Source organism: Crocodylus siamensis, chromosome 2 (assembly GCF_052110815.1).
Source record: "Crocodylus siamensis isolate JL-2025a chromosome 2, ASM5211081v1, whole genome shotgun sequence".
In the NCBI taxonomy this organism is placed as follows: domain Eukaryota; kingdom Metazoa; phylum Chordata; order Crocodylia; family Crocodylidae; genus Crocodylus; species Crocodylus siamensis.
Window position 1 is genome coordinate 240,533,222 of NC_143396.1, and position 15,081 is coordinate 240,548,302.

Genomic DNA, 15,081 nt, shown 5'->3' on the forward strand with positions numbered 1-15,081 from the left:
GGGATTTGGCTTCTTCAACCATGCAATGTTATTCCAAGAAGAAGGATTGCTAGGAAGAGAGGGAAGAGCATCTTGGTAGACAGGGTCACTAACCTAGTGAGGATGGCTTTCAACTAGGTTCACTGGGGGATGGAGACCAAAGACCTGCGGTAAGTGGGAGACTTGGAGGAAGCATGAGGAGGGAACACGGAAGGCCTTCTCACTCTTATTAAGAAAGGGCAATCAACTAGTTACCTCAGGTCTTTGTACATGAACCTAGGAAACAAGCATGAAGAATTGGAAGTCCTTCTACAATCAAGTAATTATGATGTGATTAGAATAACAGATTTGGTAGGATCTCTCGCATAACTGGAGCACTGTCGTGGATGGGTACAAACTGTACAGGAAGGGGGGCAGGGGAAGAAGAGGAGTCACATTGTATGTAAAAGAGTTGTACGATTGCTCAGAGCTCCAGTATGAAACTGGAGATAAGCCTGTTGGAAGTCTCTGGGTTAAGGTTAGAGAGGAAAACAATAAGGGTGATTTTGTGGTGGGTGTCTGCTATAGAGCACCAGACCAAGAGGATGAGGTAGGTGAGGCTTTCTTCAGAGAACTGGAAGGGGGCAGTAGCCTTCACCTACCCGAAGGGTGGTTACAAAGAGGATGGAGCTATACAGTTCTCAGTGGTGGCAGTTGACAAAACAAGGAGCAATGGTCTCAAATTTCAGCATGGAGAGTTTAAATTGGGTATTAAGAAAAACTCTCACTAGGAGAGTTGTGATGTGCTGGAATGGGTTACCTAGAGAGGTGGTGGACTCTCCTGGAGGTTTCTAAGGCCTTACTTAACAAAGCCCTGGCTGGAATGATCTAGTTGGGAATGGTTCCACTTTGAGCAAGGAGTTAGACAAGATGACCTCCTGAGGTTCCCTTCCAACCCTAATTTTCTATTATTCTACGATCACCTTTATTCAAGAGAAAACTGATCATCTCTTTTATTTTGAGTATAGTGAAAGACACACCAAATAATTCAGAAAACAACGTTTTTTGCCACAGGTAAAATGTTTAATGACATCATTTGGGGTTGCGGTAATCAATAGAGCAGGTCCCATTTTTTTCAGAATGGCACAAAATTATTTCTACATCTTTGAGGACTTCTGAGGAATTAGTTACAATAGATACCAGCAAGTATTACAAGTTTGGCATATTATAGCAAAACCTACCTTTAAGATCACTTGTTTAGAGAACACATTTTGTTAATATTTTCACAAGAATGAACAACTTCTGCTACACACAAGAGTAGCCTTTTAAGACAAATTTTGCAGTACAATAGTCTCAAGTCTAACAATACATTATCTTTATTCTTTGCAGAACTTTAAAAATGTATTATAATAAGGAAACTATTGATAACAATTTACAAATACATTCTTTAATATGAAACATTAACCTGAATTACTGTACATGAGTATCTAATAATACTAGTGTTGAATATCACAGCTAAGTTCCAGGAGGAAATTGTAATGTTATAAAGTTCACCTTCAGGATGGAATGTTAGCATACTTCCTTCAGACCTTTCTAAAAGACACAATATCTAGTAGCACACTGAATAGGAGGAATGAAATCAAATACAAGTAAAGCTCTCTTCTGTTGTTCAAGACACTGAGATGTTTGAAGTTATCATAGCATAGTTTTCTGATGTTTGGAAAAAAAAAAGCAGTCTCAAGTTGCGATGACTAATAGACTATTAAAATTAAATCCAAAGCTATAGGTGCATACTTCTGAAAAACAGCACTGATGTCACATATAAAAGAGAAGAGAAATGATTAACAGCTCAACCCATGAAAAAGGATTTGGAATTTAGCAGTGTTCCTGGGAGCTGATCTAACTAATGTTTGAATATAAAGTCCCCTCAAACTTTATGCACTGTTATCCGAACTTGCATAACTAATTCTCTCCACATTTATCTGATTAGGGTTTTATCCATTCCTTCTACATTATTTATAACCTTTGAGTACACGTTAGATGGCAGCAATTCAAATCCTACTGTATCTTTTACATCAGCAGAACCACTTCTGTGGTTGCAGTTCTTCACTATTGAATTTTCACTAATATTGTATTCTCTTTCCAGACTGAGACTACCCAGAATCTGTAGGATATAGTAAAAAAGCAAAACAAAAACATACCAGAAAGAAAAACCCCACTAGAAAGCTTGGAAAAGATGAAGACAAATCTATGTGGCAGTCAGAACTTTACAATGCTGCTGGACCAGATTACAATGTTGTTTTTTTGTTTGTTTGTTTTAATTCTCAACATCTCAGCAGAAATCTAATTTCTTAAAAGAAACTGCCTTTTCCATGCTAATCTGCAGTTACAGCCCTCTTTCTTACAGCAATGCACTGGGAAGCTACAGACTCTTTCAGGGCAAGCATTAATCATAAAAGGCTCTAGTAAGTGCTTGGGGCCTCCTGTCTTTAATGACCCTGTTCTTACTTGCAACTCAAGGCTGATCAAATTCTTTTCTAGCCGGCAGCCTGGGGCATAGCAGTTCTGAAGACTGTCTCTGACGTGATGTTATGGTGCTAAACCCTAAACATTTTCCATTATGAAATTAAAAAATGTTCTAAAAAATAAAATGCTCTATATATGTGATTGTAAGATTTGAATGCAATTGGTTATAAATACATTACTTCTCTAGGCTGACAGTATTTTCCCCCTGATTTAGTCTGTTTCTTTTTTAGCACTGATATTTTCTAGAGATTTTTTCTTTTCAGTTACTATATACTTCTTCTCTGTCTTCATTGTACTGTTTTAGTAGAAGATTCTAAGCTGTTTAAAATGTCATTAATAATGCAAAATTTTATTCTGCAATGACAATGGAAACTACAGTATGTTCATATTACACTACATCGGTAAGATGAGGACAGAAATTCTAAAGCGTGTTGATTTTAAACTCCATGAATCTTTAGTCGAAGGCTGAAAGCTTGGCTTGGGTTTTGTTTGCATCTTCCTGGAAAAAATCAAGTACAACTTCTCTAATGGCTTTTTTAATCCTAGATGTAAATAATTCAAGAATTCCCCAATATATCCAAATAGAGAAAGAAGACAGTAGATTAAGCACATTTTTAGTCAGTGAAACTGAAGTGGAAAGATATTCTTTCAGTGACATTTCATGTTAAAAATACTGTTATTATTCAAACTAGAAGAATTATACCAGTAACACACCAGTTGATGTAACATGCTATTATTTTAAAACTCTTATTCTAAATCACAGAAATACCTTGCACAAAAGTCAATTCCTTCCACTCAAGTGTATATGTTAAAATAAAATATCTGATCATATGTTGCAATCTGATGTGTTACAGCCCCCAAATTTTCCACCTAAAGTGTCTGAAAACCTAGCAGCTTGGAAAATATGTTTGCACCATTTAATTTATGTAGGCTTTTACTAAGAAAAACAGTTAAAAAGAAACCATCAATTTATTTTAGCAAAGGACTGCTAAATTCCAGTGGCACAATGACAGAGAGAGAAAGCACACGTGTGTGAGTGCATGCGCATGTGTGTGTGTGCACGCATGGAGATTTAAAAATCAGATTTTTCTTAGATCAGAAAATCTTAAATGTACATTCGTTATGTTTCCTTTTACAATCCAAGTAATCAATATGAAAAATAAGACAAGAAATACTTGAAATGCAGCATGGATAGCAGGATCACATCTTGTAGTTGAGATCTGCACTTCTGAATGCCGGTGATGGCACATGCAAAAACTCCTACTCTGAGTGGCGGAAATCATAAGGCCTGTTGTTTCCCATGCCAAACCAGTCTGTTCTCCAACTAGAATACTATGATCTAGGATATAATTCCACCTTGCAACTGTTAGCTCTACAGGAAATGAAAAAGCTCACATAAACATTACTTAGATTTTATATCCATACAGTAAAACCACTTGTAGCCAATGTAATACTTCTTCCTGTGTGATAAAAAGTTGTCAGCTTAAACCTGTCCAGCTTGTCATTTGGTCCAATTTCCATGTTTCTAAAAATACCGACTACAGCTTAAGTAACAAAACAAAAAAAAACTTTGGAGGTACAGCAGCATTGCTTAATGAGATAACCATAAAACTGTAGGAATTAACCATTTCCTGCATGGTAACTGAAATAACTGTTCTTCACCGAGTTGGAAGGATAAAGCAGGTGGAAGTTTGGATCTCCTGTAAAAGTTGCTGAACTTAGCTTTTCAGTTTCTCTTGGAAAGATCTCCATGTTAGGCAGTTTCTCAACATTTGTGCTTCATAGCAAGCTGAAATACAAGGAGAGAGAAAGAGAAGTGAGACAAATGTATCTCATTGGTAACTCTGGCCACACCTGCAGAGAGTGACTTATCTGGATGAGGAATTATGTGATAATGGAGTTCCAGATTTTTTTCTGTTGTTATGGGAGTAGCTGAAATTAAGGCCTGAAACCAGATACAAGTGTTGGGTTAGGTCAGACCTTTCTTGCATTAGGTATTGTTTCCCTTCTGCAAGAGGGGAGGGTTTAGCTGCTTTCAGAGTACAATCTTTCTGGATTCTCCTTTATTTCATCTCCTGTGAAGGTGAAAAAAGAGCTGAGACTCACTAGGTGTGCATGCACATCTTTCCTCCACAAGTCAAGAGAGATGATTCAAGTCTGAAGTTTAACTAATCAAATAGGTTTTGAATTCCTAAGCCAGGCTGTTTCAGAGATATGATGAATGCCCTAGCTCCTAACTACAGTTAGCAAAATGATGATCCCTAGTGAACTGAAACTCTTGTAGGAAAATAATCTTCCTTGGGCTAAGATTCTGCATGTAACATTTTAGGCCAAATTTGCTCTTGCACAGCTTGAAATCTTTTAATGAAGAACTAGCTCCAACCTTTAACTATGTAGAAGATATTGTACGCAGATTTTTGTATGCTCTTACACGTGTGTGTGTTTGGGAGGGGAGGGAGGGGGAAGGAGCCAAAATTCTCTGCAATTTGTCTACAGAACAGAACGGGCACTTGCAAGTTAAACAAGTTAAGCTTGTTTGCCTCCAGCTAAATCATACCCAAGAACAACTCTGACTGAATTAGGTGGGCCATTTTTTTGTTCATGCCTTGGCCTCTTTGCAAGATGCCAAGAGAGATAGAGGCTTTTTATGAAAAAGAAATTTACAGGAAATGAGATGTTCATTATGAAGGAGCATTACCTGCAAATTTATTTTTTTCATGAAAATAGCAAGAATAATTAAACCTGGTAAATAGAAATCTAAGTAGCTGAGACAGCAAATTCTTGCTCTCTCACATCAACAGCTCTGTAAACTCAGCTACACAGAAAGGATTCTTAAAGGTGATGGTGGAAGTGACACAATATGGAACAGGGGTTCTTTGTCAGGAAAGCTGAGAACTAACGAGGCAATGCTATTCTGTGCTTCACGGAGAATTAAGATTAAAAACAAATCCAGTTACTGGTTCCATTTTGGCTTGTGACATAGGCTGTTAGAAATTTTGAGCAAATCATAAAACTGTATTTTAAGATATTAGAAGGACTTTTAATCCTGCACACCACCATTAGCTACATGTAATCTTATTCCTTAAAATACCTTGACATACAGATAAAATAATGTTTGATCATATATACATTTAACCAATGAAAGAGATCAGGATCTAGTCACAACATTTAAAGAGTCAAATTAATAAAGAATTTTAGATGAATCGCAATATTTCAGCATTTCTTGGAAGTCGGGAGTGTGCCTAAAGAATGCAGCTATAAAAAAAATCCTAAATGGAAACTAATTCACTGCAAAAAATACTTGCAGATTATCTACACTCATTCAGAAAAGTTTGGTTTTTACCATTTAAAATACTGCCCAGCTGGATTCATACTATTCTCGGTTATCTATACATACATAAAATTAAGCATTACATGATTAAGCTACATCTAGCAATTGTCCTACTGCAAGTATTTAGAAAATAAATAAAAACAAAAATGACAACCTACTACTATATTAATGACATAAAAAGCAGCACAGAAACAAATCTGATAATTCTATCCTTTATAAATTAAAGATAGAGCATGAGAAACATATATATCAAGCATCTACAAGCCAATATATCACATACATTAGCTGGCCTCCACATTTTACTAGAGGACAAAGTATCACAACTGTTACAGAATGAAGAGCCTAGCCCGTCTCTCCAATATGCCCTATTAACCACTAATCTTATACCACATTATAAGGGATAGCAGATGATAGCCAGGGTGCTTCTGAATGAATAGGAGAGATCATATGTTAGCAGTAAGAGTGATCTTGTAGCAGTGATGGTCCAGAAACTGTGAGAGAGGCAAGGATTTCTTAGGGAGATATTTTTATTGGACCAACTATGTAGTTGGGATAGAGTTAAGACAAACTTTCAAATACATTCAAAAACATTCTTCATCAGGTCCCTTGCATCCAAAAGCTTGTAACTGTATCCCAACTGCATAGATAGTCCAATAAAGGGTACTGAAAGAAATCCTTGCTTTTAAGGGTCATATTAGTTGCACAATATTAATGCTCAATGATGGCAGGAAAAGCATGAATTTTTAGCAATAAAGTTCTAGCACTGATTTCAAATTGAAATCTAAAATCATCACTTCCACTCATGAGATGTCAAAGATCAAATAGGATGTTTCTTTGTAAGAGACAGGACAGTAAAAGCTCTGTTATCTGACATCCCCCTGGAATGGGGGATGCCGGTAAATCAAATGTGTACCATCTGGTGGACTCCCCAGTGTCAGTGTGCTGGGGGACAGGGAAGGGGGCCCCACGCAGGCTGCTTTGCCCCATGCAAAAAGTGGCGATGAAAAAAACTCAGCTCATGGCGGCGAAACGGGAAGTCCTCCAGAAGTGGTACTTCCGGTTTCACTTTTGCCGTGTCCCTCAGATACTGGTTAATAGAGTTTTCTGGCTAATAAAGTGCCGGTTAACACAGCTTTTGCTGTATTGGGTATCCTAGATCCTATCTCCACAGGACACCAAAGGTGTGATTAACCAGTTAACTAAACTTAAGTGGTCACCTGGTCACGTGTTCAAGAACGTAAAGGCGTGATTAAAAAAGGAATAAGCTAGGGCTGTGTGAAGCTTCAGTACCTGATTTGATTTGGTGGAGATTTGGCCTGATTTGTTGGCCAAATCTCCAAATCTGAATCGACTCAGGAGACCCTTTAATCTCTCCAAATAGAATCGGAACCCTCCAGCCATAGACACAGCTTTAAATATTTTTTCTACATACCTCAAGGTGGCTCATGAATGCTGTGATGTTGAGGTGGATAGAGCATTCCGCAGGAGCACATGGGGGCTCCCCAGCATGCTTGGCAGCAGACCCAGAAGTCCACCAGGGAGCGGGCTGGGCGGCCTCCCCGCATCTCCCTGGCTTGGTGACTGGTGCCTTGTGGGTTTGGGGGGGCACCCGGAGTACTTCTGGTCCATTTCCAAGTACTTCCAGTTCATTTCCAGGTTCGCTGCCAAGCACATAGGGGGAGGGGGCCGGGGGTCCTCCATGCTCCTGTGGGACACTCCATCTGCCCCAGCATCACACTGTTCATGAGCTGCACCTGGTACCTTGAGGTATGTAGAAAAAACTTGTAAAGCTGTTTCTATGGCCAAATTACTGAATCTCTGAATCAGCATCGAATCTTCAGATTCAGCCAAATCGAATCGGGGACAGTAATCCGAATCAACTAATTGAATCACTGCCCCCAATTCACGCCAAATCTGAATTGAATATGGCCTGTGTTTCACACACTTCTAGAATAAACTACAAAGTTATTCCACAAAATATGTGCATTAACTTTGTAGCTGCTTCCTATCATGCCCTTAAATTAATGTATGAATAGGGGACCCTATAGCTGAGAGCCTGCATCAGTTGATTGGAGGTCCCCACTGGAGTGGGGGGCAGCAAGTGCACCCCCAAGCCTGGGAGCTCCCAGCTGACAGGGCTCCCAGCCAGAGGGGACTCCATGAATCCCCCGCAGCTGGTAGACTGCAACTGCTGAGATCTCCTAGCCATGGTGACACCCCCCAAGCTGGAAGCATCAGCAGCTGCCATCTCCCCACCTCCATGTCTGGGAGACCAGCTGCTGTGATCTCGCAACCACAGGGGTGTGGGGCACCCCTGCAGCTGGGAGTCCCTTCAGTTAAGCATGCTCCAAGTTGTGGGAGCTTGCTTCTTGCCACTGCAGGAGAAGTCTGGGATCAGGTTGAGCCTGCACAACAAATAAGGTTGATGGGAATCTACTTTGCAGTCCCATAATCATCCCCCCCCATCACGCATGTGTGGCAGTGACTGTGTGAATCATGCATTGGATCTCATCACACCTTTACCTGCACATGTAGAGGGGTCTATATTGGCAAATACAAATGCAAGTGACAGCCCAGAAAATAGTACTCAGGGGTTGTTAAGATTTTTTGTTTGGTAGTTTGCTGACTATGGTTTTTTATATGAGATTTCCATTTAGAATCTATGGAAAATAAAACTGCATTTTATCCATGATGCTTATTTGGAGCTTTGATGGGATTCATAAGAGGCAGAACATGAAATATAGCGATGCTATAATATCTCACATAATTTTAGCAATTTAAAGTATTTTCTTCTGAATACTTAAACCATATCAATATTATACAAACACATTAAACTTGTATACAAAACATCTGTATATGCAAATAGAAATCTGTTTAAATTTTCATTTGGATGGACCAGAAAAAGCAGAGGTAGTCTCTGTGGAAAAGCCAAAGGAAACTGTATGACAAAGCATTTAGTAGTTTTTCAGGGGGTTAAGACAACAGATTGCTTATCAAAGGTGACTTACTTCTCTATACTGCTGCATATGGTAGGATACAGAGGGATAGCTGCTCATAAAGATTTCAGGAAGCTGGAAATCTTACAGTACTAGTGCACATCCTGTGATACTTTTTTCTGCATCACAACAGAAGTCTACCGAGGTATGGCCAACTAAATGATATTACTTGCTCCTAATATTAAAATCTCTTTTTTAACCATACATTATTAAATAATATATACCATCATTCATGATGGGAACCAGAAGGCTAATGGTTTTGGCTTCCTCTGTCATTTGTCCTTTTCTCAGTTCCTTTCTACTGACTGCACTATAGCTTTTCTTGCACAATTGCCAGGGCCTGCTACTTCACCTGCTAACTTTTATTCTGCTTCCAAAAATCGAATTCTACTGTAACTGAAAACAAGTGTTATATATTTACATGAAGCCCTACACGAGAACAAAAATAATAGTATAAGCATAAAGAGCCAACAATTCAAATTCTGAGTACTAATTAGAATAATACAAACCTCTTAAAGTAATGCAATTTAGTAACATTAATCAATACTAAAGACCCCGACACTTTTTTCTATTACTAGACACAATAAAGCATTGTGTGAGCATGCTACTAAACTAAATACTGCTAATAAACTAGATACTTTTTTGCACATATAACACATACCTTTCTTTCCCAAAAACCAGCTACTGGAAATTAAAGCATGCATAATACATTGGAAATACAGTAAGAACAGTTACTGCTGCTTATAGACAGAAGTGAAAGTAAAATTTGCATGTAATCCACAAGGTCCAGGACAATTAGCAGGCTCATCTCCCAACTTGCTGCTACTCAATTACTTACCACAAGGAAATATCTTTTCTTCATCCTGCCTTTCAAAAAAAAGCTGTATATTTTATTTCACTGCTGCTACAGGGTGGGGCTGCAGCTGTGCTCCATGCTCCAGTGGGGATGGAGCCTGCCAGTGCCAGCTCAAAGGTAAGTGGGGGTGGGTAAGGGGGAGGTGAAGCCTGAGGCTGCTAGGAGAGGGTGGTAGCGGGTGTAGAGGAGGTGCGGGGCAGGCAGCAACTGTGGCTCCAGCCCTGACCTGGAGCAGCTATCTGCCCCCACTGTGACCTCATACTCAATTCCAAGATGAAGGGCTTTCCCTTGCAGGTTAAAAGGGGGGGGGGAGGGGGAGAGAAATCTTGTCTTGGAATCAATTAAATATGGTAATACCATATTTTTGGGATTTTCATGATGTACAATTTCTGACGGTTTCCACACATGGTCTCACAAAAAAAATTAGTGAATAAAAATGAACTATGCTTTTTGCATGGTGTTTGTACCCCAAGGAAAAAAACAACAACCCTACTTTTAATGCTATTCTAAATCAAGTAGAACTGAGCATTAAAATCTGTCTTGTGTTCCTTTTGTTCCATATAAATCACATACATTGATAGACTATGGACAGAACTCCAGCTAGAGGAGTTGAATTCTTTCTGCTGTAGGGTTAGAGGGTAGTTACACAGTAGGCATCAGAGATGTAACTAGCAATTTTTGTATCCTGGATGGAGATGACAGAGCAGGAAGCAAGGTGGTAGAGGGAGGGTTGCTGAGTGCTGGAAGAGTCTTACTTGACCCCGGAGACTCAAAAGATACTTGGCTCCTGTGGTCTCCTCCACTCTTGCTATTGCAGCTGTAGGCTCCCTACAGACTGCCATTCTGATGCCCCCTCTAAACTGGCACCTGGGAAAGGTGCCTTGCTCCCTTATACCTAGACATGCTGCTGGTTGTACTATATCATTTTGGGTATCATAAGGAGAGAGGAGAATATGGGCATTCACTGAACATTTGGGAAGATCCAGTGGCTCTAATCTCCTGCGTAACAGGTATGCAAAAGGGCCCAGAACTTTTTGTGCAAGATTGGTGAGGGAAATCCCATTCCCTCACTCAGGTTCCTACATATTGTGTTTTGGCTTGTTCATCAGTGGGGCTGGAATTTCACCTACAGACTGATAAGTAAATATTCCACAAGTGGACAGAAACAGACTGGATGCTTGCAAGATGAGATGTAGCATCTTGGTCTATTTTTCAGACATTCTTAAGGTTCACTCTCAGAACATCTCATAAAGACAAAGAAAATTATATATATTTAGCACCTCTGGAAATATGGCCAGTGATTAAATGCAAGATCAATACAATGCAATCTAACTGATCTGAGAACAGAAAACAAACGCTCCCTTTCTCCATTTTTGGATTTCAAGTTTATGTCAAGTCTAATGTCCATTTTCTTTCAGCAATTTTGTCCCTGGGTGACAACATAACAAAACTGAAGAGCGACTTCTTTCAATTTGTAGACGCTGTGCAGAACTGATCAAATACCTTGTTGTCATTTTCATTCAGTCCCAAGGCCCAGCCAGAGGAGAATGCAGTGGTCCTGCAAACATTTAAATGCTGCTGGTATTAGGGGTGAATTTCCACTCTGGTTCTTTAGTAACCATTCTTTGCTCATTCCTGTAAGCCTGGAAAAACTACAGGGTGTAATCAGCTTCTCTGACATAGTAATCATGTTATTCATTGGCTGTAAGCAGTGCCTCATTTGAGACCACCCTGATTGCTCTGGGTTTTGACCTGGATCAAAAGAGATATAGCATAGTCCGTTACACACACAGCTCTTCCAAGCTGAGTTGCTTTACAGAAGATGGCTTAATAGGCTTGTCCCTGGAATAAGATACAATTAATTTAGGGTGTTGTAACACATGAGGATTAGGACAAATTAAAGGTACAGGGTGCTAAAGTTAGAACAGCTGTGAGCAGTCGCACATTACGGGTTAAAACCCTCTTTGACCTGAGCTGTTCAATTTGCTGCTAGAGGTCTGGGGAGCAACAGCTAGGAGCTACCAAGCACTCCTTGCTAGCCAGCTATTCAGGGGCTGCCCCCTGGCCCTCATGCGCTGAGCCTCACTCCATCCCTGAGGCTCAACCTGCATCCTCCAAGGGGTTTGCTCCCTCCCCTTCTCAGCTTGGCTCTTTCACATGCTCCTGGGTCTCCACTCATTTCCGACTTCTGGCACTGTCCCAGGAGCAAGGGACGCTCCTGTCCTACTCCATGCACTATACAGGGGCTGGGATCAGCCCATAGAGTGGCAGCCGTAGTAGCTGGTGAGTTCCCTCTCCCTACCTGCCTATCCGGGTGATGGAAAACATGCAGAGGGAGCAGGCAGGGAGGGAGAACTCATCTGCTGTTGAGTTCAGCTCCTGGCTGTTTTCTACCAGCCTAAGATCAGGCAGGGAAGGAAAACCCACCCACCCACTGCGGCTGCTCTCTGAGCTGAATTCCATGCAGCCCCTACAATGGACAAGAGCTTCTCTCACTTCCAGGACAGCACCAAAAGCTGTAGGTGAGCAGGGATCTCAGGAAGAGACCCAGGGAGTCAAGGGGTGAGACTGGAATGGGAGCAGAGAGGAAAGGGAGATGTGCCACTGACTGTGGAAGGAAAGGGGTGTGTGTGGCAGGGGGAAGTTCTTACCATCTGGGTTCTTCCTGGCTGTCACTGAGGCAGCAATGCTCCAAGGCAGTGGTTGTCAACCAGAGGTAAGCATATGCCCAGGGGTACTTAAAAAGGTTGTAGGGGGTATGCAGAATGAACGAGCAGCCAGGAGTGCAGCCCAGCAGCATGGAGCATCTAGGTTGGCTGGTAAGTCCATTGTGGGGGAAGAGGCTGGGATCGGGGCAGGCGCTGCACAGCCAGGGCACAGCATGAGACAGTCACAGCTCATTCAGGCGGCGTGGAGAGGAGGGTTGCGTGTGCCACTGCAGGCACCCCGGAAGGGCATCGGGGTACATGTGCGGGCTGGGGACGGGGTTGCGCCAGGCTCTTCCTGGTGTGGGGGCTCAGCCGGGTTGTGCTCGGGGTGGGTGGCAGTGGCACTGAGAGGGAATTATGGTAGGGGATGCAGCTGTCCCAAAATTTGCTGTAGCCCCCTTCCTCGTGACAGTACCACTGCCCGCCTTGAGAGCAGCCCTGGCCCAGCCCCCCTTCACCAGGAAGGGCCCGGTGTAGCCCTGGCCTCAGCCTGCAGCAGCAGCCCACCCTTGCCCCACTTGCAGATATGGGGCCACATGCTCCCCCCATGCCCACCCCAGGTGTGTGCAGCACAGGGAGCCACCCCACACTCCCTGTGCCCCTTGGACAAGCTGCTCATGGATCCATTCTGTGCCCCACTCTGGCTGTGTAGCACCTGCCCCAGCCCCACTCCCTCCCCATAGGCAGAGGAAGAAAATGACTGAGGGGGGCCAAGCACATGCACATTTGTGTGTGCATACTACTCTCCCTCCTAGCAGGTAGGTCTGCTGTGGGGAAGGGGCAGATTGGGGCTCCCATGGTGAGGGAAGGAGCAGGGCAGAGACAGGCAGGGACTGGGGAGAAAGGGGCCCTGGGGCTGGGTGGGTCGTGGGAAGCTTAGAGTCCAGGGGCAAAGGGGGCTGCTGCTATGCACACTACCACAGCAGGCAGGGGGGGCATGTGACCCCTGATCTGTGTGTAGGGCAGAGGCTGCTGCTGTTGTGGTCACCAGGTCACCCCACTGCCGGTGACCTGGGAGTAGTGTGACATCACATACCTCTTGCCCACTGGCTGCGCTACCTGCCCGGCAATGGGAGGCATGTGGGATCACATGACAGCAGCCTCCACCCTGCACACAGATCAGGAGGGCATGTGCCCCTATGCCTGCCCTAAGTATATGTACAGGGGTGGGAGCCCCCCACACCCCTGGATGAGCCGCCCAGGCTCCAAGTGTCCCACAACCTGCCCCAAGGCCCCAATCACCCCCGTGGCCTCAATTTGCCCCCCCATGCCCCTTCCCTTACAACAGACTTACAGCTGGACTATGATATACATATTTAATGCATATATTAATAATGCATTTCATGTTAATTAGTGTAGCCTGCCTTATATGACATAATTGGCATTAAAAACAAGAACAAATATAAAGGGGTACATGAGCTGAAAATTTTGAGACAGGAGGGGTACACTTGTTAAAAAAGGTTGAAAACCCCTGCTCCAGAGAATAGATTATCCATATGGGAGAGGGTAGACTTGGGAGTAGTGCATCCTGGGATTCTGGTGGACTGCTCCCAACTTGTATTGGCCCCTTGGAGTGGTCTAACATAACTGCAACACTAGCCATCTAAAACTAGATATAATTCTCACCCAAAGAGGATTATCACTGAGATACTTAGAGCCCATTTAGCTCTTCTTTTCTTGCCTTAAGGTGCAGACACCCCTATTTTAAGAGCTGGTAACATGTGAGAAAGGTAACCTTTAACAACACCCTTTAGATGCACACAGCAATATCCCGAAGAGAAAGTGTTTAGCTCATTTTACTAAGCATACTTCACAGTGGGATAATGGGTGTTAATGTCTGCAAGATCTGGGGACAAAAGGCTTTCTCCTGGGTGAAATGCAATGTCTGTTTACATCTGTTGTTACCTGCAACACACTGTCTGCAGATTTGATTAATCATCAACTAGCAAACTGTGGAAAAAGTAGAGATCTATCAATTGCTGGGCCAAAAAGCTCTAATCTAGTACCTACTTGAAAGGACCAGGACACAGCTCCTGCTTTAACACAATGCCTGTTTTCCTCTTATAAGAGAATGGCTGAATTTATATTTATTGTGTTTTAAAGATATGGAAAAACAACCTAGATAGGAAATTGTATATAAATCTAAATTAAGTAAAGGTCAAGATTTTATAAAGTGTCTGGTGGTTTTTGATGCTCAGCTTTAAATATCCAAAGAGAAGTGATTTCAGAATCTCCCAACTGGAAAAAAAACCCAACCAAAAACCAGTTCTCTTAAAAAACAACTGAAGTCCACGCTTCACAGAATCTTCACTTTGGAAAACAGTATTGTAAATGTGGTGTTTTCATACAGGAACCTAATGATTGACTCTAACTTGAAAGAAGTATTTGGGGAATTGCAGAAATCATATATGCACATGATTGTATAGCTCATATACATATGAGTGGGTTAAGCTGTTGATTCAATGGCAGGCCAACATCCACTGAGTAGAAATGGATTCATAGCTACAGATTCCACATTTCCCCCCCACCCCCCATCAGGATATGGTATCAGTAGAATTATATACTAACTTTTATCACATTATCACGAAGATAGTTATATGAGGCAACATTTAAGAAAAGGTGCAGGAAGGGAGATGCTCAATTTTGTTTCAATTGTTGTTTTGGTTGCAATTGTTCCTTTGCATCACAAACAATATCAAAGTCTGA

The 15,081-nt window shown here is 42.1% G+C and overlaps 1 protein-coding gene across 3 annotated transcripts in view; it reads right to left on the minus strand.

Moving 5' to 3' along the window:
- Window positions 1–1,019: 1,019 nt before the first annotated feature.
- The window catches only part of STXBP6 (syntaxin binding protein 6), a 250,309-nt gene continuing 236,247 nt past the window's right edge, over window positions 1,020–15,081 (minus strand). For all 3 annotated transcript variants that reach the window (XM_090033526.1, XM_090033525.1, XM_090033524.1), the window contains one exon: window positions 1,020–4,273. In XM_090033526.1, coding sequence (XP_089889652.1) covers window positions 4,250–4,273 — 24 coding nt within the window. In that variant the 3' untranslated portion in view covers window positions 1,020–4,249. The remainder of the gene's footprint in view (window positions 4,274–15,081) is intronic.